An 18,589-nucleotide genomic window follows, 5' to 3' on the forward strand; every position below is an offset into this window, starting at 1 on the left:
GTTTATTGCAATAAATGCTTACATCAGAAGAATAGAAATATTGCAAATAAACAATATAATGCTTCACTTCAAAGAACTAGAAAAACAAGTAGAATAAAATCCCAAAATTTATGGACAGAAAGAAATAAGATCAGAGGAGAACTAAATGAAATAGAAATTTAAAACACAATACAAAAGATCAATGGAACAAAACGTATGTCTTTTGAGAAGATAAACAAATTAGACAAACCATTATATAGGCTAACTAAAAAAAGAAGAGAGAAAACCCTAATAAAAATTAGAAATGAAAAAGAAGACATTATGACTAATACCACAGAAATAAATCATTGGAGACTATTACAAACAACTATATGCCAGCAAACTTGAAAACTTAGAGGAATATGATAAATTTCTGTACACATAAAAACTACTGATACTGAACCAAGAAGAAATAGGAAACCTGAACACACCAATAACAAGCAGTGAACTGAAGCAGTAATCAGCAGTCTATCAACAAAGAACAGCCCAGCCCTGGATGGCTTTACTGATGAATTCCACCAAACCTTTAAAAAGGAATTAATACAATTCTCTTCAAACTACTCCCAAAAATTGAAACAGAGGTCATTCTCCCAAACTCATTCTATGAGGCCAGCATCACACTGATACCACAACCAGACAAAGATAGAACAAAAAAGAAAACTGTAGGCCAATATCTTTGACAAACATAGATGCAAAGTCCTCAATAAAATATTAGTAAATAGAATACAGTAGTATGTCAAAAAAGTTATACAGCACAATCAAGTGGGTTTCATCCAGGGATGCAAGGAAGGTTCAACATATGCAAGTCAATAAATTTGATGCATCACATCAACAAAACCAAGGACTGAAAGCATGTGATTATCTCAATAGACACAGAAAAAGAATTTGACAAAAGTCAGCATCCCTTCATGATAATGACTCTCAGCAAATTAGGTATAAAAGGAAATATTTCAACACAATAAAAGCTATATGCAACAAACTCACAACCAATATCATCCTGAATGGGGACAGGAACATCCTTAAGAACAGGAACAAAACAAGGATGCCCATTCTCACCACTCCTATTTAACATAGTATTATTAGTACTAGCCAAAGTAATCAGGCAAGAAAAAGAAATAAAGGGCATCCAGATTGGAAAAAAGAAAGCCAAATGTCCTGTTTGCAGATGACATGATCCTATATATAGAAAAGCCTAAGGACTCTACAAGAAAACTCTTAGATTTGATAAATAATTTTAGTATAGTTGCAGGATACAAAATCTACATGCAAAAATCAGTAGCATGTTTATACTTCAACAATGAATTAGCAAAGAAAGAAATCAAGAAAACTAGCCCATTTACAATAGTCACCAAAAAAATAAAATACCTACAAATCAGTTTAAAGGAGATGAAAGATCTCTACAATGAGAACTACAAAATACTACTGAAAGAAATTAAAGAGGACACACAAAGATGGAAAGACATTCCATGCTCTTGATTGGAAAAATGAACATTGTGAAAATGTACTTACTACCAAATTGATCTACAGATTCAAGGCAGTCAAACTACTTGGACATTTTTCTGAGAAAAATCAAAACTTAAAATACTCACACAAAAAACCTTTACATGAATATTAATAGCAAGTTATTCAAAATAACCCAAAACTACATACAACCCAGAAAATGGATGAATGGTTACACAAACCTTGTTACATCCCAGTAATGGAACACTACTTTGTAATGAAAAGGATTTGAGCTTTTAATATATGCAACAACCTGGATGACTAGTGGAAAAAAATGAATCTAAAAAGCTTATGTATTCTATGATTCCATTTCTATAACATTCTTAAAATGGCAAAATTGTAGAAATGGAGAACTGATTAGTGTTTGCCAGGGGTTAAGGAAAGTGTGAAGGTGTGCTGGAAGAGGGTGTTCCTAATAAAGCATCGAAATGAGGATTTATTGTGGTAACGCAATTATTCTGTATCTTGACTCTTTGATTATCAATATCCTGGTTTTAATTTCTACTGCAGTTTTGCAGTATGTTACCACTGGGAGAACCTGGATGAAGGGTACAGAGGATCTCTCTATTATTTCTTTCAACTAAATGTAAATCTAAAATTATCTCAAGTTAAAAAGTTTACTTTAAAAAACCTGGAAAAAAAATTACAGCCTATTTGGACCAAACTTTTTGTCTTATTTTAAGCAAATACAGGCCAGAAAGATTTAGTGCCTTTCCAGGTTAGATAGTGACAGAATTAGGACTCCAAATTTTCAGCTTGAAATTTAGATGAAGGCCTACCCTAGTATATTACAAAACTGGAATTCACTTTATTGCTACCATCATGTTGTAGTATTAAGATTTACATTATTCACTGGATGCTGCTTTTTGCTACAATTTAAAAAGTAGCCCTTAAACAACAGATGAAACTGTTACATTCCTCACAATTTTTTTTTTTGGTTACTTGCTTGATTATTTTTATCTATGTAGAATAAAATGTAAAATAAGACAAGGCTTAAAACCTCTCTTACTTTTTAATTAATTCTCTGTACAAAAAAAAAAAGGTTCATTGTCAAAAAAATTATACATGATTACTACTGGAAGGAATCATTGCATCCAGTCTTTTCACAAGGTCTATTTTTGAGAAGTTATTTATTATATATTATTATGATTCCATTTCATCTTTGCCTTATAATAATTTTTTAAAACAAACCTGTATTTAAAAATATTCTTGCTCTTTATATATTACTACATGATCAGGGGGAAAAAAGTAATTTTTTATAGTTTAGTGATTCAACCTAATATAATTAGTTGATAATCGTGATCTGAACGCTTATTGTTGATGAATCTTTTCCCTCTACTACTAGTTTCCATCTCTTTCTACCTCATGAAATACTAAAATTTATATATCAAATCCCTGATTTAAGAAACTCCAATGAATTGGCTAATTCTGACAAAAAGAAGGTGCGACCAAATGTACACCAGAAAGATAATTTTAATTAATTAAAATAGCTGATATTCTTTTGTATGTGATTATTGTAAGACTGACATATTTGGTGTTTTGAGCCAAGTACTCAAATTTTGTGCAGTTATTAGCACTATCCTATACTGGTTGTCTTACAATGCTAGTTGAGTAGAAGAACACAGTTCTTTATTGTTTTCTTTTTAACTTTTAAAATTATTTTAATCAAGAAGCACAGAGTTTCTTAATGTGAATTCACTGATTATGCAGCCTACCTCATCATATTCTCTATTAATGGGGCTCGAAACATTATTTGTTTTTAAAGATACAATTTGGGGGGAATATAAAGGATTTTTTGAGTAAGAAGTTGCTGTAGTTGTTTACAGAATCTCTATGTTTTGTTTTAAATTATGAAATATTGAAGAGTTTAATGTGCCTCATAAGGCTATTTTTTTTTTTAATTAAGATTGACAGCACACTTTGTTTTATGGACTGTTGAAATTAAATGATATTTAGAAGATTTCAAATTTATTTACTAGGATTTGGGATATTTTTCTGCTAATTGTATATAACCAAAATGTTTTGTTTGACTAACCACTAAATCCATTAGAGTATGTCATTTCTGTCATAGATATATGGATTTAATTTTAGGGTTCATATTACATAGTGTTTGTTGACAATAACTATATTTTTTTCTGATATAGAGCATTATACTTGTGTAGAGAACAAAGTGGCATAAGGGTAAGGATGTGGACTTTGTAACATTAGCAAACAGAAACTCGAATTTCTATTGTGTCATTCATAAGCTATTTCAATGGGCAAATTAATGTTTCTGAATATCTGACTCTTCATCTGTAAGTTGAAAATAGGATCTATTTCACAAAATTATGAGTATAAAATCAATTGAGACTACATATGTAACATCTCATATAGTATGTAGACCAACATATTACATTTTAATATTATTATTTGAAGTTAATATCATTAAAATTTAATAATATTATTATTAGTGAAAGGTAGATAGCGGATGTAATGGAATTAAATATATAATGGGAAGTTCGAAATTAACTAGTTGATCCCATAATCAAACTGTTATTAGTGTACTGTTATACCGTGTGTAAACATACACATATAGCTAAATACATGCAAAGCTCATAATGTATGACTAGAATGATAAAGTGTAGTTACCTCCATGGAGGGTGGAGGGGCCAAGATAAAGGTTAAGTGTTAAGAGTTAAAGGAAATTTTAAGTTTATCTGTAATGATCAATGACTTTAATGCTGCTTTACAAATATATTCAGGGAAATTTTTTTAAAAAGAAGGTACTAGTACAGACAAAAATTTTAGCATAGAAATAGAAAACATAAAAATGAGCCAATTTAAAAACTCATTTTCCAGACCAATATCATGTAGCTTTTCCCCTATGTTTTCCTCTAGTAGTTTTATGGTTTCTGGTCTTACCTTTAAGTCGTCAATCCCTTTTGAGATAAGGGTCCAGTTTCATTCTTCTGCATGTGGATATCAAGTTTTCCCCAAACCATTTATTTCTTTATTTAGGGATGTGGGGGTGGCTGGCTGGTATGGGGATCCAAACCCTTGAGCTTGGTGTTACTGATACCATGCTCTAACAAACTGAGCTTACTGGCTGGCCCCAACAACATTTATTGAAGAGATTATCCTTTTACTATTGCATATTCTTGGTACCTTTGTCGAAAATCAATTGACCATACATGTGTGGGTTCATTAATGGGATTTCCACTCTGTTCCATTGGTTGATGTGTCTTTTAGGTAGTGTGTCTCAGGTAGTGTGATACCTCCAGCTTTGTTTTTTTCTTCGTGATTGCCTTAGCTATTTGGGGTTTGGGGGGGTGTTCCATATGAATTTTAGGACTTTTTTTCTATTTCTATGAAAAATTATGTCAGAATTTTGATAGGAATTGCATTGAATCAGGTAGACAGGAGGAATACAGTGGGTTTTTTTAGTTCTATTGCACAGTGTGGTGAATATAGTTAATAACAGAGTATTGTGCATTTCAAAATTGCTGAGAGTAAATTTCAAATGTCATCACTGCAAAAAAATTGTTAAATAGTGGAAGTGGAAGTAGCTTAATTATTCCACATAGTATTCATAAATCATAACATCACTTTGTACCCCATAAATTTATACTATTATAAATTGTCACTTTTACAACTTAAAAAAAAAACCACATGAACAAACTGAACTGAAAATATTGGATCTAGTCCTGTATTAGGAATCATTTCCAGAGTAAGTACCATTCATTTTTTCATTCTATTAGCATTCTCCTTTTTACTTCTTTTTGGACTTCCATTTAAACCTGCAATTTGTGTAAAATTTGTCTTTTATCAGATTATTGTTGTTTCTGGATCAATAAAAATTAAAGATGAAAACCATCAATAAAATGGGAAAAGTAAAAGAAGAGCTAAATGGTTAGTTAAAATACCTGAAGTGGAAAAAAAAATGGAGAAGCTTAACATCCTATTTGGGATGGGGGGGGGGAAAAGGTCATTTATCTTGAAGATAGATGACAGAAGTTATCCAATCAAATGAACAGAGAAAAATAAATGATGAGAATGATGATGAAAATAATAACAAAGCTACAATCACTTGTGGGACAATATAGAGTGTTCTAATATATGTAAAACTAAAATAACAAGAAGACGGGAGAGAGATAAGATAGTAGAAAAAAATACTTCCTGAAGAGTTCCCAAATGGGATGAAAATGACCAAATTACAAACTTGAGAAGCTCAGCAAATTTCAAGTTGAATAAATATAAAAATACACTAGTTATATTATAGAATATCTGCAAGAGAGAGAATGAATGGATCTTATAAGCAGTGAAAAAAAAGTCACATTATATCATCACGTACAGGTAAAAAAAGTAGTACGAGTGGCAACTGACTTTTCATCAGTATCAGTGGGTCCAGAGAAGAATACTGTATAATGATACCTTTAATATTAATCAAGCGAAAAGATGCCAAAATAGAATTGTGCATCCATTGAAAAGATCTCTCAAAATTTGAGTCAAAATAAAACATTTTTTGAGATAAATGAAACTGGAATGGATTATTGCTAGCAGAACTGCACTGCAAAATATTCTAAAGAAAGTTCTTCAGCCTGAAGGGAAATAACACCAAAAGGAAACTCAAATATGCAGAAAGGAAAAAGAAGAAGAAAAAAAAATGCACTGGAAATGGTAAAAATGTGGGTAGCTGTAAAAAATTCTCTTTTATTTTCTTCCATTCTTTAAAACAGAGCTAACTGTTCAAAGCAAAAGTTATAACATCACAGTTGTTTCATGATGTTAACATATGACAATAATAGCACAAAGGACTTATGCTATTGGACTTAATGAATTTACACTATTTTAAGGTAGTTATTATTTATGTATAATGATACCATATTAAGTCTAAGTAGATCATGCTAAATTAAGGATATATACTGTAATCACTAGAGCAGTCTCTAAAATGTAATGCAAAGGGGTATAGCTAAAAGCCTACAGAGAAAAGAAAACAATATATTTTTTAATAAAATTAAAAGAAGGTAGGAAAGGAGGAACAGAGAACATAAAAACAGATGAGACAAATAAAAAATAAAGAACAAAGTGAATGTAAATGGACAAATACACCAATCAAAGGCTGAGATTTTCAACAGGATTTTTTAAATGCCCAGCTCTTTTCTCTCTAGAAGAGACACACTTTAAATATAAGGATAAATACAAGTGAAAAAATAGAAGCCAGTGTTACCCTTATATAAAACCTGACAAAGACCTTACCAAAAACAAAAATTATAGACCTGTGTTCTTTTTGACATAGACTTAATGTTTCTTAACATAACGATTCCAAATTGAATTCAGCAGTATATAAATATATAAAATAAATAATACATTATTACCATGTGGGGTTTATCCCAAGAGTACAAGTTTGGTTTAACATAAGAAAGTCAGTATAATGCAATATCTGAACAGAATAATAACAACAACAAAATCATCTCAGATATAGAAAATCATCTAGATATAGAAAAAGTACTACACAAAATTCAACCCATTTGAGAATAAAATTTACAGCATACTAGGTTTAGAAGAGCCTTTTTTTTATTATTGAGATAAAAACTTTAAAAGTCCTACAGGTAGCATTATAATTCATCAGTTATGATTCATCAATAATTATATTCATCAATCATTAATCAATTATGAATTATTGAATGCTTTCCCCCTAAGATTGGGAAGAAAGCAAAGTTATTTATTCTCACCAACTCTATTTAACATAGTATTAGATGTCTTAGCTAGTAATTAGGCAGGGAAGAAAGGGCATAAAAATTGAAAAGGAAGAGGCAAAACTCTTTTTTGTAGATAGAATATCAAATTTTTTACACAAAATTTGCTGAGAGTATACAAACTACTAGAATTATGAAACAAATTTAGCAAGAACACAAAATATAAGGTCGGTATACATAAATTGTGTTTCTTCTATTAACACAAAAAATAAAAATCTACTATAGCATGAGCAAACATAAAATAACTAGGATTACATATTATTTTATGTAAGATATGCAAGGCATCTACACTGAAATCTACAATGCATTGCCGAAAGTAAAGAAAACCTAAAATAATGAGAGAAATATACCATATTTATGCATTGGAAGACTCAATTTAATTAAGTCTTCTTAATTAAATTCTCCCAAATTGATTCATAGATTTAATACAATTCTGATCAAAATTGCAGTGGAATTTTTAGTAGAAATTGAAAAGTTACCTCTAATATGGTAGTACAAATAATAGCCTAGAACAGGAAAAATTATTCTTGAGAAGACTGAAGTAGGGGGACACATGCTACCTGATATCAAAACTTAATTTAAAAAACTATTATCAAGACGGGGTGGTATTAATGTAATGACAGACAATAAATGAATCATATTGTAGAGTCCAGGAATATCCACACATACATGCTCAATTTATTTTCCACAAATGTGACAAGACAATTCAAAGGAAAAAGGAAAGTCTTTTGGCAATGCCACTGGAGCTAAATATGAGAAAAATTATAAGAATTAACCCCAACTTATGCTACATAAAAATAATTTGAAATGGATCATAGACAACAAAAGTAGAAGCTTTTGTACTTTCAAGGAAAACTTTTGTTAAAAAACATCAGAAAATATTTTTATGAACTTTGGATGAACAATGATTTCTTAGAAAGGATCCCCAAAGCACTAAACATTACCAGAAAAAAATATATATAATAATAAGGGAGGGGGTATACAATGGACTTTATCAAAAATAAAAATTTTCTGTTAATCTATTAACATTATTAACAAGGTGAAATTACAAGCCACATACTCTGAGACTGTATTCTCAATACATATATCCGAAAAAGGATTTGTACCCAGAATATATAAAGAACTCCTAAAAAATCAATAATAAAAATACAGAACACCTAATAACAAATGGGCAGGAGACTTGAATACATAGTTCATTCAGGAGAGCATTAAAAAGGCAAATGAGCACGTGAAACTGTGCTCTAACAATAGGGAAATGTAAATTAGAAACACATTGATATGACATCATTCATGCAGTAAAAGGAGTACAATGAAAAAGACTGTCCGTATCTGATGTTGGTGAGTATGTGGAGCCACTGAAACTCTTCCTGCTAGTGGGAATGTAAAATTGTACAATTGTTTGGAAAACAGTTTGGAAGTTTCTTACAATGTTAAACATAGACCTATCCTATGATTTAGTAATTACATTCTAGGTATTTACCCAGAGACATGTAAACATATGTCTACAAAAAGATTTTACAAGGATGTTTGTAGCAGTTTAATTTGTAATGACTAAGAACTAAAAACAGCATGAATGTCCATCAATAGGAAAATGGATAAATAAATTCCTAGCATGGGACACTAATCAGCAATAAAACAAATGGGTTATTGATACATACAACATGTGTGAAACTCCAAAACATTAAGTTAGTGAAAAAAAGCCAAACCCAAAAGAACACATATGATATGTGTCCATTTTTATGGATATCAAGGAGGGGCAAAACTGATCTATGGTGATAGAAATTAGAGCAGTGGTTGCCTATAATAGATGTGATTTGACTAGAAATAGGAATATGAGGCTTTCTGGGGGGATAGAAATATTCTATATCTTTAATGAGATAATGGTTATATAGGTATATATATTTATCAAAACACATCTGGTTGTACAATTATATTTGCATTTCATTGTATATAAATTTTATCCCATCCCCCCAAAAAGCATAAGGGTTGGAGAATCAGAAATTTTGGATTTGAACTCCAGGTTTTCCACTCACTTACTATGAGATCTTAGTAAGTAAATTAGTAAATTATGCAACCTTACAGAATGGCAGTTTCATAATAATCTTCACATCAAGGAATCTATGAGAATCAAGTGACGTAATATATGCAGAATAATAACAGACAGCTAAATGTTCAATAGAGATTTTTAATTATAAAAAGAGAGTATGGTTTTAAAAAAATTGTTATTACAAATAAATAATATGAAGTCAGATGGTATTAATGATGAATCAACATTGATGCTCTTTAAATGATTCTCCATAGTGTACACATTGAATATTGAGGAGAACATAATGTCTTATTAGAAGGACACATTGAGCTCATTATTTAAAAGGTAGAAAAAATAAACCATAATTTAAAATGCCTTTTATTGTAAAATAAATACAAACATGTTACCCAAAGTTTTAAAATTAGTAACAAAAAAATTAATTCATAATCTCACAATCATAACCACTTTTTTACTACTTTTTAATAACAAAATTCCTTTCCATTTATATATTTTTTATAGTTTGAATCATTGAGCACACATATGCTGGTATCTGGCATTTACTTAGCACTTTTTACTGTAGCTTATTGTAGTTTATTTATTTTCATGTCTTTTTTCTATTTGTTGTAAGACAGATGGTCCTTCTATATAATTTTATGCACACATTTTGCATTCTTTTACTAGGTTAAACAGTATAAATATTTTAATGCTTAAATCCCCTCAAACAGTGAACTGCAAAAATGACAATGTCAAATAATATAAGCTTTATTAGTAAAGTATATTTTCATTTTAGGCTGATCATAGTATTTCACAAAGTATTAGGATTCGCATTAGATTAATTGAAGCATGGCATTTTCAATATTTTATATTACTATTAATTTTTCTGTCATTTGAAGTCTCATCAAATATAACATATTTGTGATGCATTAAATCACTTAATGCCTCTACCAAATTTCTTTATAATGTTAATTAAGTAAATAAATATTTACTGTATACTTTGTGCAAGACTCCATGAAATCAGTGGAGATGTGAATGGAGAAGGAATAAGCTGGTGGACTTGGGATATTTGTGGCAGTTTTTAGTTTTATAGAGCAGAGATTGTAAATTGTTGACAAATTCAGGACAAATTCAGATGACAGCCATACATTGCTCAATCGACACTGTTTTACTAAAATACAGACTTTTAACTATCATTTAAAATTGGGAGCTCTCATAAAATTTTATATTCTGACCTCACTTGCATATTTAAGATCTGACAATTCTGGATTGGAGTTACTTGTTTCCAGCAGGCAACAACTACCTGGAGCTGAGTAGCAGTTGCTCCATTTAGAGAGAGCTTACCTCAGGTTTTCCACAGACACTACCCAGTCAGCCTCATTCAAGTTATCTGCCCAGGGTTTAACAAACCCTCCTCACTAGGAAAAGGAAATAAGTAGCAAAGCAAAAAAAGAAACTGCACCTAGCCCTAAATATTTGAGAAAGGGAGGAAAGCAACTAGGAAAAAAATACTATGATGAAGAGATGAGAAGGAATGAAAGAACTCTTGCTTCCAACTTCAACAGCTACTCTTTAATGGCCTCTTCTTTTTTCTCCCCAGCAATGTTGTGCCTGGGTAGGCATTGAATTATCGTGTTAGCATAGACTACTTTGCTCATTTACTATATCTCTACCCTCAGCCATCGCCCTTTTGAAGTACCTTGATTGAATGTCTTGGAGTGACTCATGTGAATGCTTTTACTGAATTCAAAGAACAGTTTGACACATTATTATTAAAATATAAATCTTTTTGTGTGATTTTTACAAAGGCTGAAGAGATAACTTTAACAATTGGCCAAGCATTTGACCTGGCATACAGGAAATTTCTAGAATCTGGAGGAAAAGACGTTGAAACAAGAAAACAGATTGCAGGGTTACAGAAAAGAGTGAGTAGACTAAGCATGTGGTTTCACATATGTTTGATGTAAGTACAGGGAAACTTGCATATCATCAAACAAATTTAGAAGGCCTGCCATTAAATTTCCCCCACACTTATTGGAACTGCTTTCACTGTGTTCCTATAATTTTTCATTCCTGATCCCCTGCACAGTTTTTAACTATTTTATATTGAATTCCCACAAGAACTTAGTGTTCTCATGTGACTTTGCTTCACTTCCTGATGCTTCTCATGGGGATCAGAGCAGCAGAAGCAGCAGATGCTGGGTAAGTGGTTTCCCATGCAGATCAGATTCCTTTGTAATTAAATTACACCCTTTCTCCACTCTTCAGAGTCATCATGAGCAAGTTTCACTGTCTTGCGGTTATACTCCAAGATTATGGGTATAGATTGCACAGTGCAACAAGCAAACACAAAGATGAGGCATTAAGAATATAAAATTTGCACACACATAGAAATAAGTTTTAAAGTTAATGTCTTTCTGGTCACCTAGAATCCTCCAGTATTTCCCAAGTTTTATGGAACAATTTTTCCCCTATGCACAAAAGAGAACATTAAAAATTTAAATAATATAAAATCCTATTCATTAATATACCCAATATCATAGCCAATATTTTCCAAGAAAAAGTTTCTGAAAGCTATTCAATAATCATTTGCTTTTTAGATCCAAGACTTAGAAACAGAAAATATGGAACTTAAAAATAAAGTGCAAGATTTGGAAAACCAGTTAAGAATAACTCAAGTATCCACATCTTCAGTAAGTATATGAATATGTGTATGTCTTCCTTAGAAACAATATTTTGTGGTGTTAAAACATCTCTGGATCGCTAATTATGTAGTATTTCAAATAATATTTTGGAATCAGTAATTTTTAACTAAACATGGCTCAAGGGAAAGGCTGCTAAACAAAGTTAATTAACAAATTAAGATTATCTAGGTAGTTCAAACCAGAGTTGTTTTCCATGTCGCTCATTCCCTTGTTTTTTAAAATTAAACTCTCAATTTGTTTATATATATATAACACATAAAATACACATATAAATATGTACATATTTACATGTGAAATATGGTATACCATATAAAATATGGTATATGTATTTGTTTATTTTTTAACTTAATTTTTTGTCAATATACAATGTGGTTGATTATTGTGGCCCATTACCAAAACCTCCCTTCCTCCTTCCTCTCCCCGTCCCTCCAAACAACCTCATATCTGTTCGCTTGTCGTATCAACTTCAAGGAATTGTAATTGTTGTGTCTTCTTCCCCTCCCCCCCCCCCCAGTTTATTTGTGTATTTATTTATTTTAACATGGATGGACCTAGAGAGAATTATATTTAAGCAAAACGAGTCAGGCACAGAAAGAGAAATATCACATGTTCTTACTTATTTATGGGAGCTAAACATAAATAAATAAAAAATAAACTCTCAATTTGGTCTTACGTTGTAATATTCTTTTTCTTTTTGTGGCATATTCTTTCTCTCATTTCTATTGATTACTGTTTGCCGAGGTTAGATTTAATGATCCATGCCAGTCTACTCCTGGAGTGCTGAACTTCATTATAGGAATTGGACTGTTAACAAGAGTGAATCTAGTTTCTTGTATTACATAGCAAGTGCTCCAATGGAAGTGAAGCAATTGTATTTCAGAAATTAAAATGAGTGATAGTTACTACAGACAACACTCAAGTATTTGTAGTTAAATTATTTATTTTTGACTTCACAGTTTTGAAATCCTTTTCCCAATACCACGTATGGTATCATTACTTTGTGATTTTGATGAAGGGAATTTTTTGAAGGGAGGTAGAATTTAAAATGGTACTTTTTTCTAGACAAAATATGTTTAAAAGAAGTTACTTTTTATCCTATTTGAATCATCTGTGCTGCTGATATTTCCCATTAAAGTGTTATTTTATTCTTCATTTTAAAAATATTTAATATCTAACATATTGCACAAAACTATGAACTAAAACACAATTATGGCATTTGCAAACTTTTGAAAAAAATTTTGTTGCAAAATTTCATTTGGAAGTCCATTTTGGTTCAATTCCTAGGCTAAATTCAATGAAAGCTTTTTTTATGTTTAAAATTTGTAATACTAGAATAGCTCACCAGTTCATCACCATGAAGAAAGTATGCTTCTATAAGAAGCTGCATTTAAGGTTTCAAACTTGGCATGCCCTGGAAATGAGTCAAAAAACTTCCTTTTCTCTAGACTCACACTTTTTCATCTTCCATACTGAAAGAGTTGGTATTTTCATTGCTTGGCATATGGTTTGTAACAGTGGGACTGATATGGCTGAAATAAGACAGGTTGGGGATGAGGTACCTTTGCACCTATGTTATACACAATAAGGTACTAGAACATCCTCTTCAGTTTCTGGCTTTATTATAATATTCCTTTTTAACTTTTTGCTTCACTGTTTACTGCTCACCAGGACTGATTTTTTTCTTGCCTCCCTCACCCCAAGAGACAGAACGTCAGCTCAAATTCCTTGTTCAACCTTTGATCCCCAAATGGAGTACACACCCTTTGGGGTCTTGTTGAAAATCTTATTATAAGCCATGCTGTGAACCAAACTAGAAGTATAAAGATAAATAAAGGGGAAGTTACTTTTTCAAGGAGTCTTAGTAAGGTAATTTCTAGAATTGATTACGTATAAAGAGTAGCTTTGCTTTGGCTTTTGTGCTGACAAAGGAGTAAAATAAGATGCATCATCATTTTAGATGCAAACCCGAAGCTTGTTTGTTGTGTATTCTCTTTCTCTGAGTAAGGATTGCTAAGGATATCATGTGGAGGTGCAAGGTAGATTTGGGAGAAGCAAAGTGGTCTGGGACATGTTGATAAAATTGCACTCACCCACCCCTTTTCTATCCCCCAAAGGCAGACACTGGCCTGGACTAGCACTGGGGTAACTGAGCAGAAGGCTGGTCTGGGTTGGGGTTATGGATGTGTATTGGTGATCTCACATGGTTACCAAGACAGCTTCAGATGGCAAGGGGCAGGAGGAATGATGAGATGACCCTTGCTTCAGTTTCTTTGACCATCTGGCTAAGATAGCCATTACAAGTGGTAAGCCTGAAAGTTGGTACGTAAATGCAACATAGACTGTCTGTTAGTCTATCCATTTATTCAGCAATTCTCATAGGTACAGTCAGTTATATAAAAACAATAAAATGATTTTTTTTTGTCGTTTTTTCGTGAGTGCACCGTCAGTCCTATATGGGATCCGAACCCGCGGCGGGAGCGTCTCCGCGCTCCCAGCGCGGCACTCTACCAAGTGCGCCACGGGCTCGGCCTCAATAAAATGATTTTAAAAGCAGGTTATTAAAATGAATTAGCTTTCCTAAGGTTAGTACATTTAATAATTATTTTAGGCACATGTTCATCTCTATCTAAATCTATCTGAATAAAATGCTTCAAAGATTACAACTAAAAGTATGAATTAAAAAAGAAATCTTTTTTCTAAATGACTTTTTTACACTTAATACACATGTGCAGAAAATTTATTGTCATTGATCATATGCAAATAACACAAATTATAACTTTGCAATCTACTTATATTCTTTTATCACTGTAATATCTTTGTACTTTTTCTTCAGTTTTAAAAACTTATTTGTCACCTAATTTTTCAGCTCCTAAAAATCTTGTGATATGATTTTTGAAATTGCTGATACAATGGAAGATGTACATCTTCTTTAACACAGAACCTGGGGGACATTATGTTACGTGAGATAAGCTAGGTACAGAAAAACAAATACCAAATGATCTTACTTTTACGTGCAATCTAAAAAGTCAAATGCATAGAAGCAGAGATTAGAGTGGTGGTTACCAAGGGCTGGAGCAGAATGGAAGGGAAGGTGAAGTAAGGTGAAGTATTGGTCAAAGATTACAAAATTTCAGTTAGATAGAAAAAGAGAAATAAGTTCAAAAGATCTAATGTACAATTTGGTTAATAACAATGTATAGTATACTTGAAAATTGCTGACAGTAGATTTTAATAGTTCTCATTACAAATAAATATGTGAAAAAAATAGAAATTATTTGATTCTTAAAACAAAGTGAAATCAAGAAAATTTTAAATTGTTAAAATTTAAATGTAAAATTAAATGCTGAATCTTAAAATATAAGTTGATGGGATATCTAATCAATTCAAATTGTTTTGAAAATATTGTTACAGGCATTTGTTAACATGCTTTTATTTTTTAAGAGATGATTAACAAATACTTTTGCCTTTCATTTTCAATTTTAGTTACGTAACTGTGAAATTAACTCATATAACACTAAGTGCAGCAATATTTATTTCACATCCTTTGAAATGAGCTCCCAAATTTCTAATACTAAAATTAAATTAAATTAAATTACCTACTATTATTTAGTAAGTATGAGATGTTGCGATGCTTATAAATATCCACTTTTGAAGATTTGTTAATGATTCAAATTATTAAAATTGAATTTGAAAACTAGTCGATTAAAATTGTAAATAATTAAAATATAAATTTAAAATATAAGTATCTTTTGAATAATAGCTTGCTATGAGTTTGCAGTAAAGCACGTTTCTGCTAAGTTAGAAATGTTTTACATCTGTTCCTTTTTATGAAATCCGAACAGAATACACAGCCGGAACACAAAGCACCTCACTGAGTGCCCTCATGACTAGCAAAGTAGACTCCTGAGTGTATAACTCTAAAGAGACTATGTAGGTTTTGTTTGTTTGTTTTGAACTCAGAGGACTGAAGCATAGAATACTCCAAAATTGCTAAAGTTCTTAGCAGTTTGTTTAAAGGATTAAAGGCAGTGATCTATACATTAATTGAAGAAGCATTAAAGTGAATTATGAATCCCCTTATGCACATTGAAATTACAATATAGGTGGTTTTGGTGTATAGAGTTAATTTGGCATCAGATTCTTAATAAGCTTTCAGTGTGTTATGGTGAGTGGAGCCCCCAAGACAATTGACTGTTCACAACTGACCAGCTGAGGACAGGCCTTGATCCTACTGGGAGCCAAATTTCCCTAAGTCACACAGAGATGACTCTTTTGCCATGTAAAAAAACCTCCAATTCAGAAGTTCTCTATAAATGATTTAACACTATGATTTAACTGATAAACATAACAATTTTCTGAAATATCAGGATTCGCTAGTCAAAGACAATGTAGTCCACATTGAGCAATTTCTAGTTAAAGTAAAGTAAACCAGTTATTGCTAACCTTAGCTTTAAAATAGTTTCTTTGGGAAGAAAGAGAGAGAAGTGAACAAAAGCAGGAATGGAATTTTGGGGGGTTTTGTAGCATTCTAAGTAATGTAGAAAATGAAAATAATGTAAATCACTGGTATGGATGCTATTCTTCCTATCAGTGTGTGATGAAGTACCAGATATAATGAGATACAGAAAGCAACAGAAAAGTAAATAGAAACATTCTTGGTAAAATTTGATTAGATAAGTAAAAAATGACAAGCCATCTTCCCTAAGAAGAGGTCCAAAGTTAAATTTGAATTTCTGTAATACAATGATTCAAATGTGCCATTTCTTCTAATAATAAATTACAGCCTTACTTAGAGGTGTTGATCCTTTTATTCTGTATTAAATCATGAATTTAAAATGTGAGGCCCAATGCAACAGCATGATCCAGAAGGAGAGCCTTTCTACTTTAAGGAGTCACTGTGTAGGTGAGAACACAGATGCATTTCTCTGCTCTCCTTAGAGGAACCTAAGGAGAGGTTGCTATTTCTTAGGTGGTGGCCTGTCAATCACTTGTGTGCTCATACGTCAACGTGAGTTGGTCATAATGATCGATTTTTAAGTTGCAAATTAAGTAATTTTGGGTTCAAACTTCTAATAAAATTTTCAAGAATTCTAAAAAGTCCCCTCGAGGTTTCATTCATGGTATACATTTTAGTTTTTGTTTTTCCTAGACCCGTTGCTTCAACACTAGGATTTTGAAATAGTATTTTATTGACATATCATGTATGTTACAATGCATATCACTTCAATTTTTATTTTATCTCAGTCACCAATTGTATGTATATGATACAGTTGTGATCTGCTATGGAGGCTTGTAAAATATTTACTGAACATCTAATATAGCCATATGGTGTTATAGGCCCTTAGGTTTTAGCAGCTTATGGATTTCAGCTGTTAAGGGACTTACATCCCATGGGAAGAAAAAAGGAGATGGATAATAAATACATAGATAAATGAATAAATAAATTTAAAATTCATATTTGATATCTGCTATGAATAAAATAAAACAGAGCAGAATAGAAAAGAATGACTGGGAGCTTTGTTTAGTGAAAGTGGTCAGGAAGCCCTTTCTGAGGAGGTAGCATTTGAATTGAGACGTGAATGATAAAAAGTTAGCCAGTGCAAAGGGCTGAAAACAGAAACAAGGCCTATGTAGCTGGAGCATAGTGACTGAGACTCAAAAAAGTTGGAGATGACATTGGAGATGTCGTTAGAGACAGGGTTTAGAGTTTATAGGGCCTTGTAAACCATAGCAAAACATTTTTTTTTTTAATGCAGTGAGAAGTGACTAGAGGTTTTAAACAGGGGATTTGTGAATCATCTGGCTGCTGTTGCACCATGACTATAGAGAGGCCAAAGTAAGGTCTCAGAAACTGGCTAGGAGGCTATTTTAGTAGTCTAGGAGAGAGAGAAAGGTAAATTAGACTAGAATTCTATGAGTTGAGATGATGACCATAGCAAGATACTTGATACGTTTTAGAAGTAGACCTTGCAGGATTTACTGATAAATTGGTTGGGAACTGTAGGAAAAAAGAAGGGTCAGGAATGTCCCTTATCTGAAACATCTGGGTGGTGATGCCATTGTATGAAATAGACATGATTTGGGAAAGGTGAATGATAAAGGATAAATATTTCACTTTTGCTCATGTTACTTCTGCCAACTAGACAGCCAGTTGGAGGTGTTTATTAGATGACTGTATATACAAATCTGGATTTCAAAGAGGAGCTCTGGGCTCATGATATAGTACTTGAGTGAAAAAAGTTTGTCCTTTTCTATCATCATTTGTGCTATTGTTTACTGTTTTAGTTAACATGGCCAGGATAAATGTGGTCATTGTAAGTTTAAGTAATTTATTTCTAGCTAAAGAAAACAATGTAAGAGACTTTTTTTTTTGCTCAGTATTAAAATTAAACGACATTCCTAAGTACAAAAAAGTATACCTTTAATATTTATCTCAAACCCTTTGTCACTTAAAACCAATTCCTCATATGCGTGATGTATGAAGACCACTCCTGTTTTTATTTTCTCGTGAGCAAATTGGTGTAAATATTTAACATTTTATGTATAAAATAATCTTATTTTTTTTACTTGTTCTTCACAAGCAATGCTTACATGTTTCCTACATACCACCC

General features: G+C 31.8%; 1 protein-coding gene across 5 annotated transcripts in view; it reads left to right on the forward strand.

Annotated features, from left to right (window-relative positions):
- GULP1 (GULP PTB domain containing engulfment adaptor 1) overlaps nt 1-18,589 on the forward strand; it is a 282,987-nt gene that overhangs the window by 246,347 nt on the left and 18,051 nt on the right. For all 5 annotated transcript variants that reach the window (XM_063101617.1, XM_063101641.1, XM_063101634.1 and 2 more), the window contains 2 exons: nt 11,082-11,198; nt 11,874-11,966. In XM_063101617.1, the coding sequence (XP_062957687.1) occupies nt 11,082-11,198; nt 11,874-11,966 (210 nt within the window). The remainder of the gene's footprint in view (nt 1-11,081; nt 11,199-11,873; nt 11,967-18,589) is intronic.

This window comes from Cynocephalus volans, chromosome 1, assembly GCF_027409185.1.
Source record: "Cynocephalus volans isolate mCynVol1 chromosome 1, mCynVol1.pri, whole genome shotgun sequence".
Taxonomy (NCBI): Eukaryota; Metazoa; Chordata; class Mammalia; order Dermoptera; family Cynocephalidae; genus Cynocephalus; species Cynocephalus volans.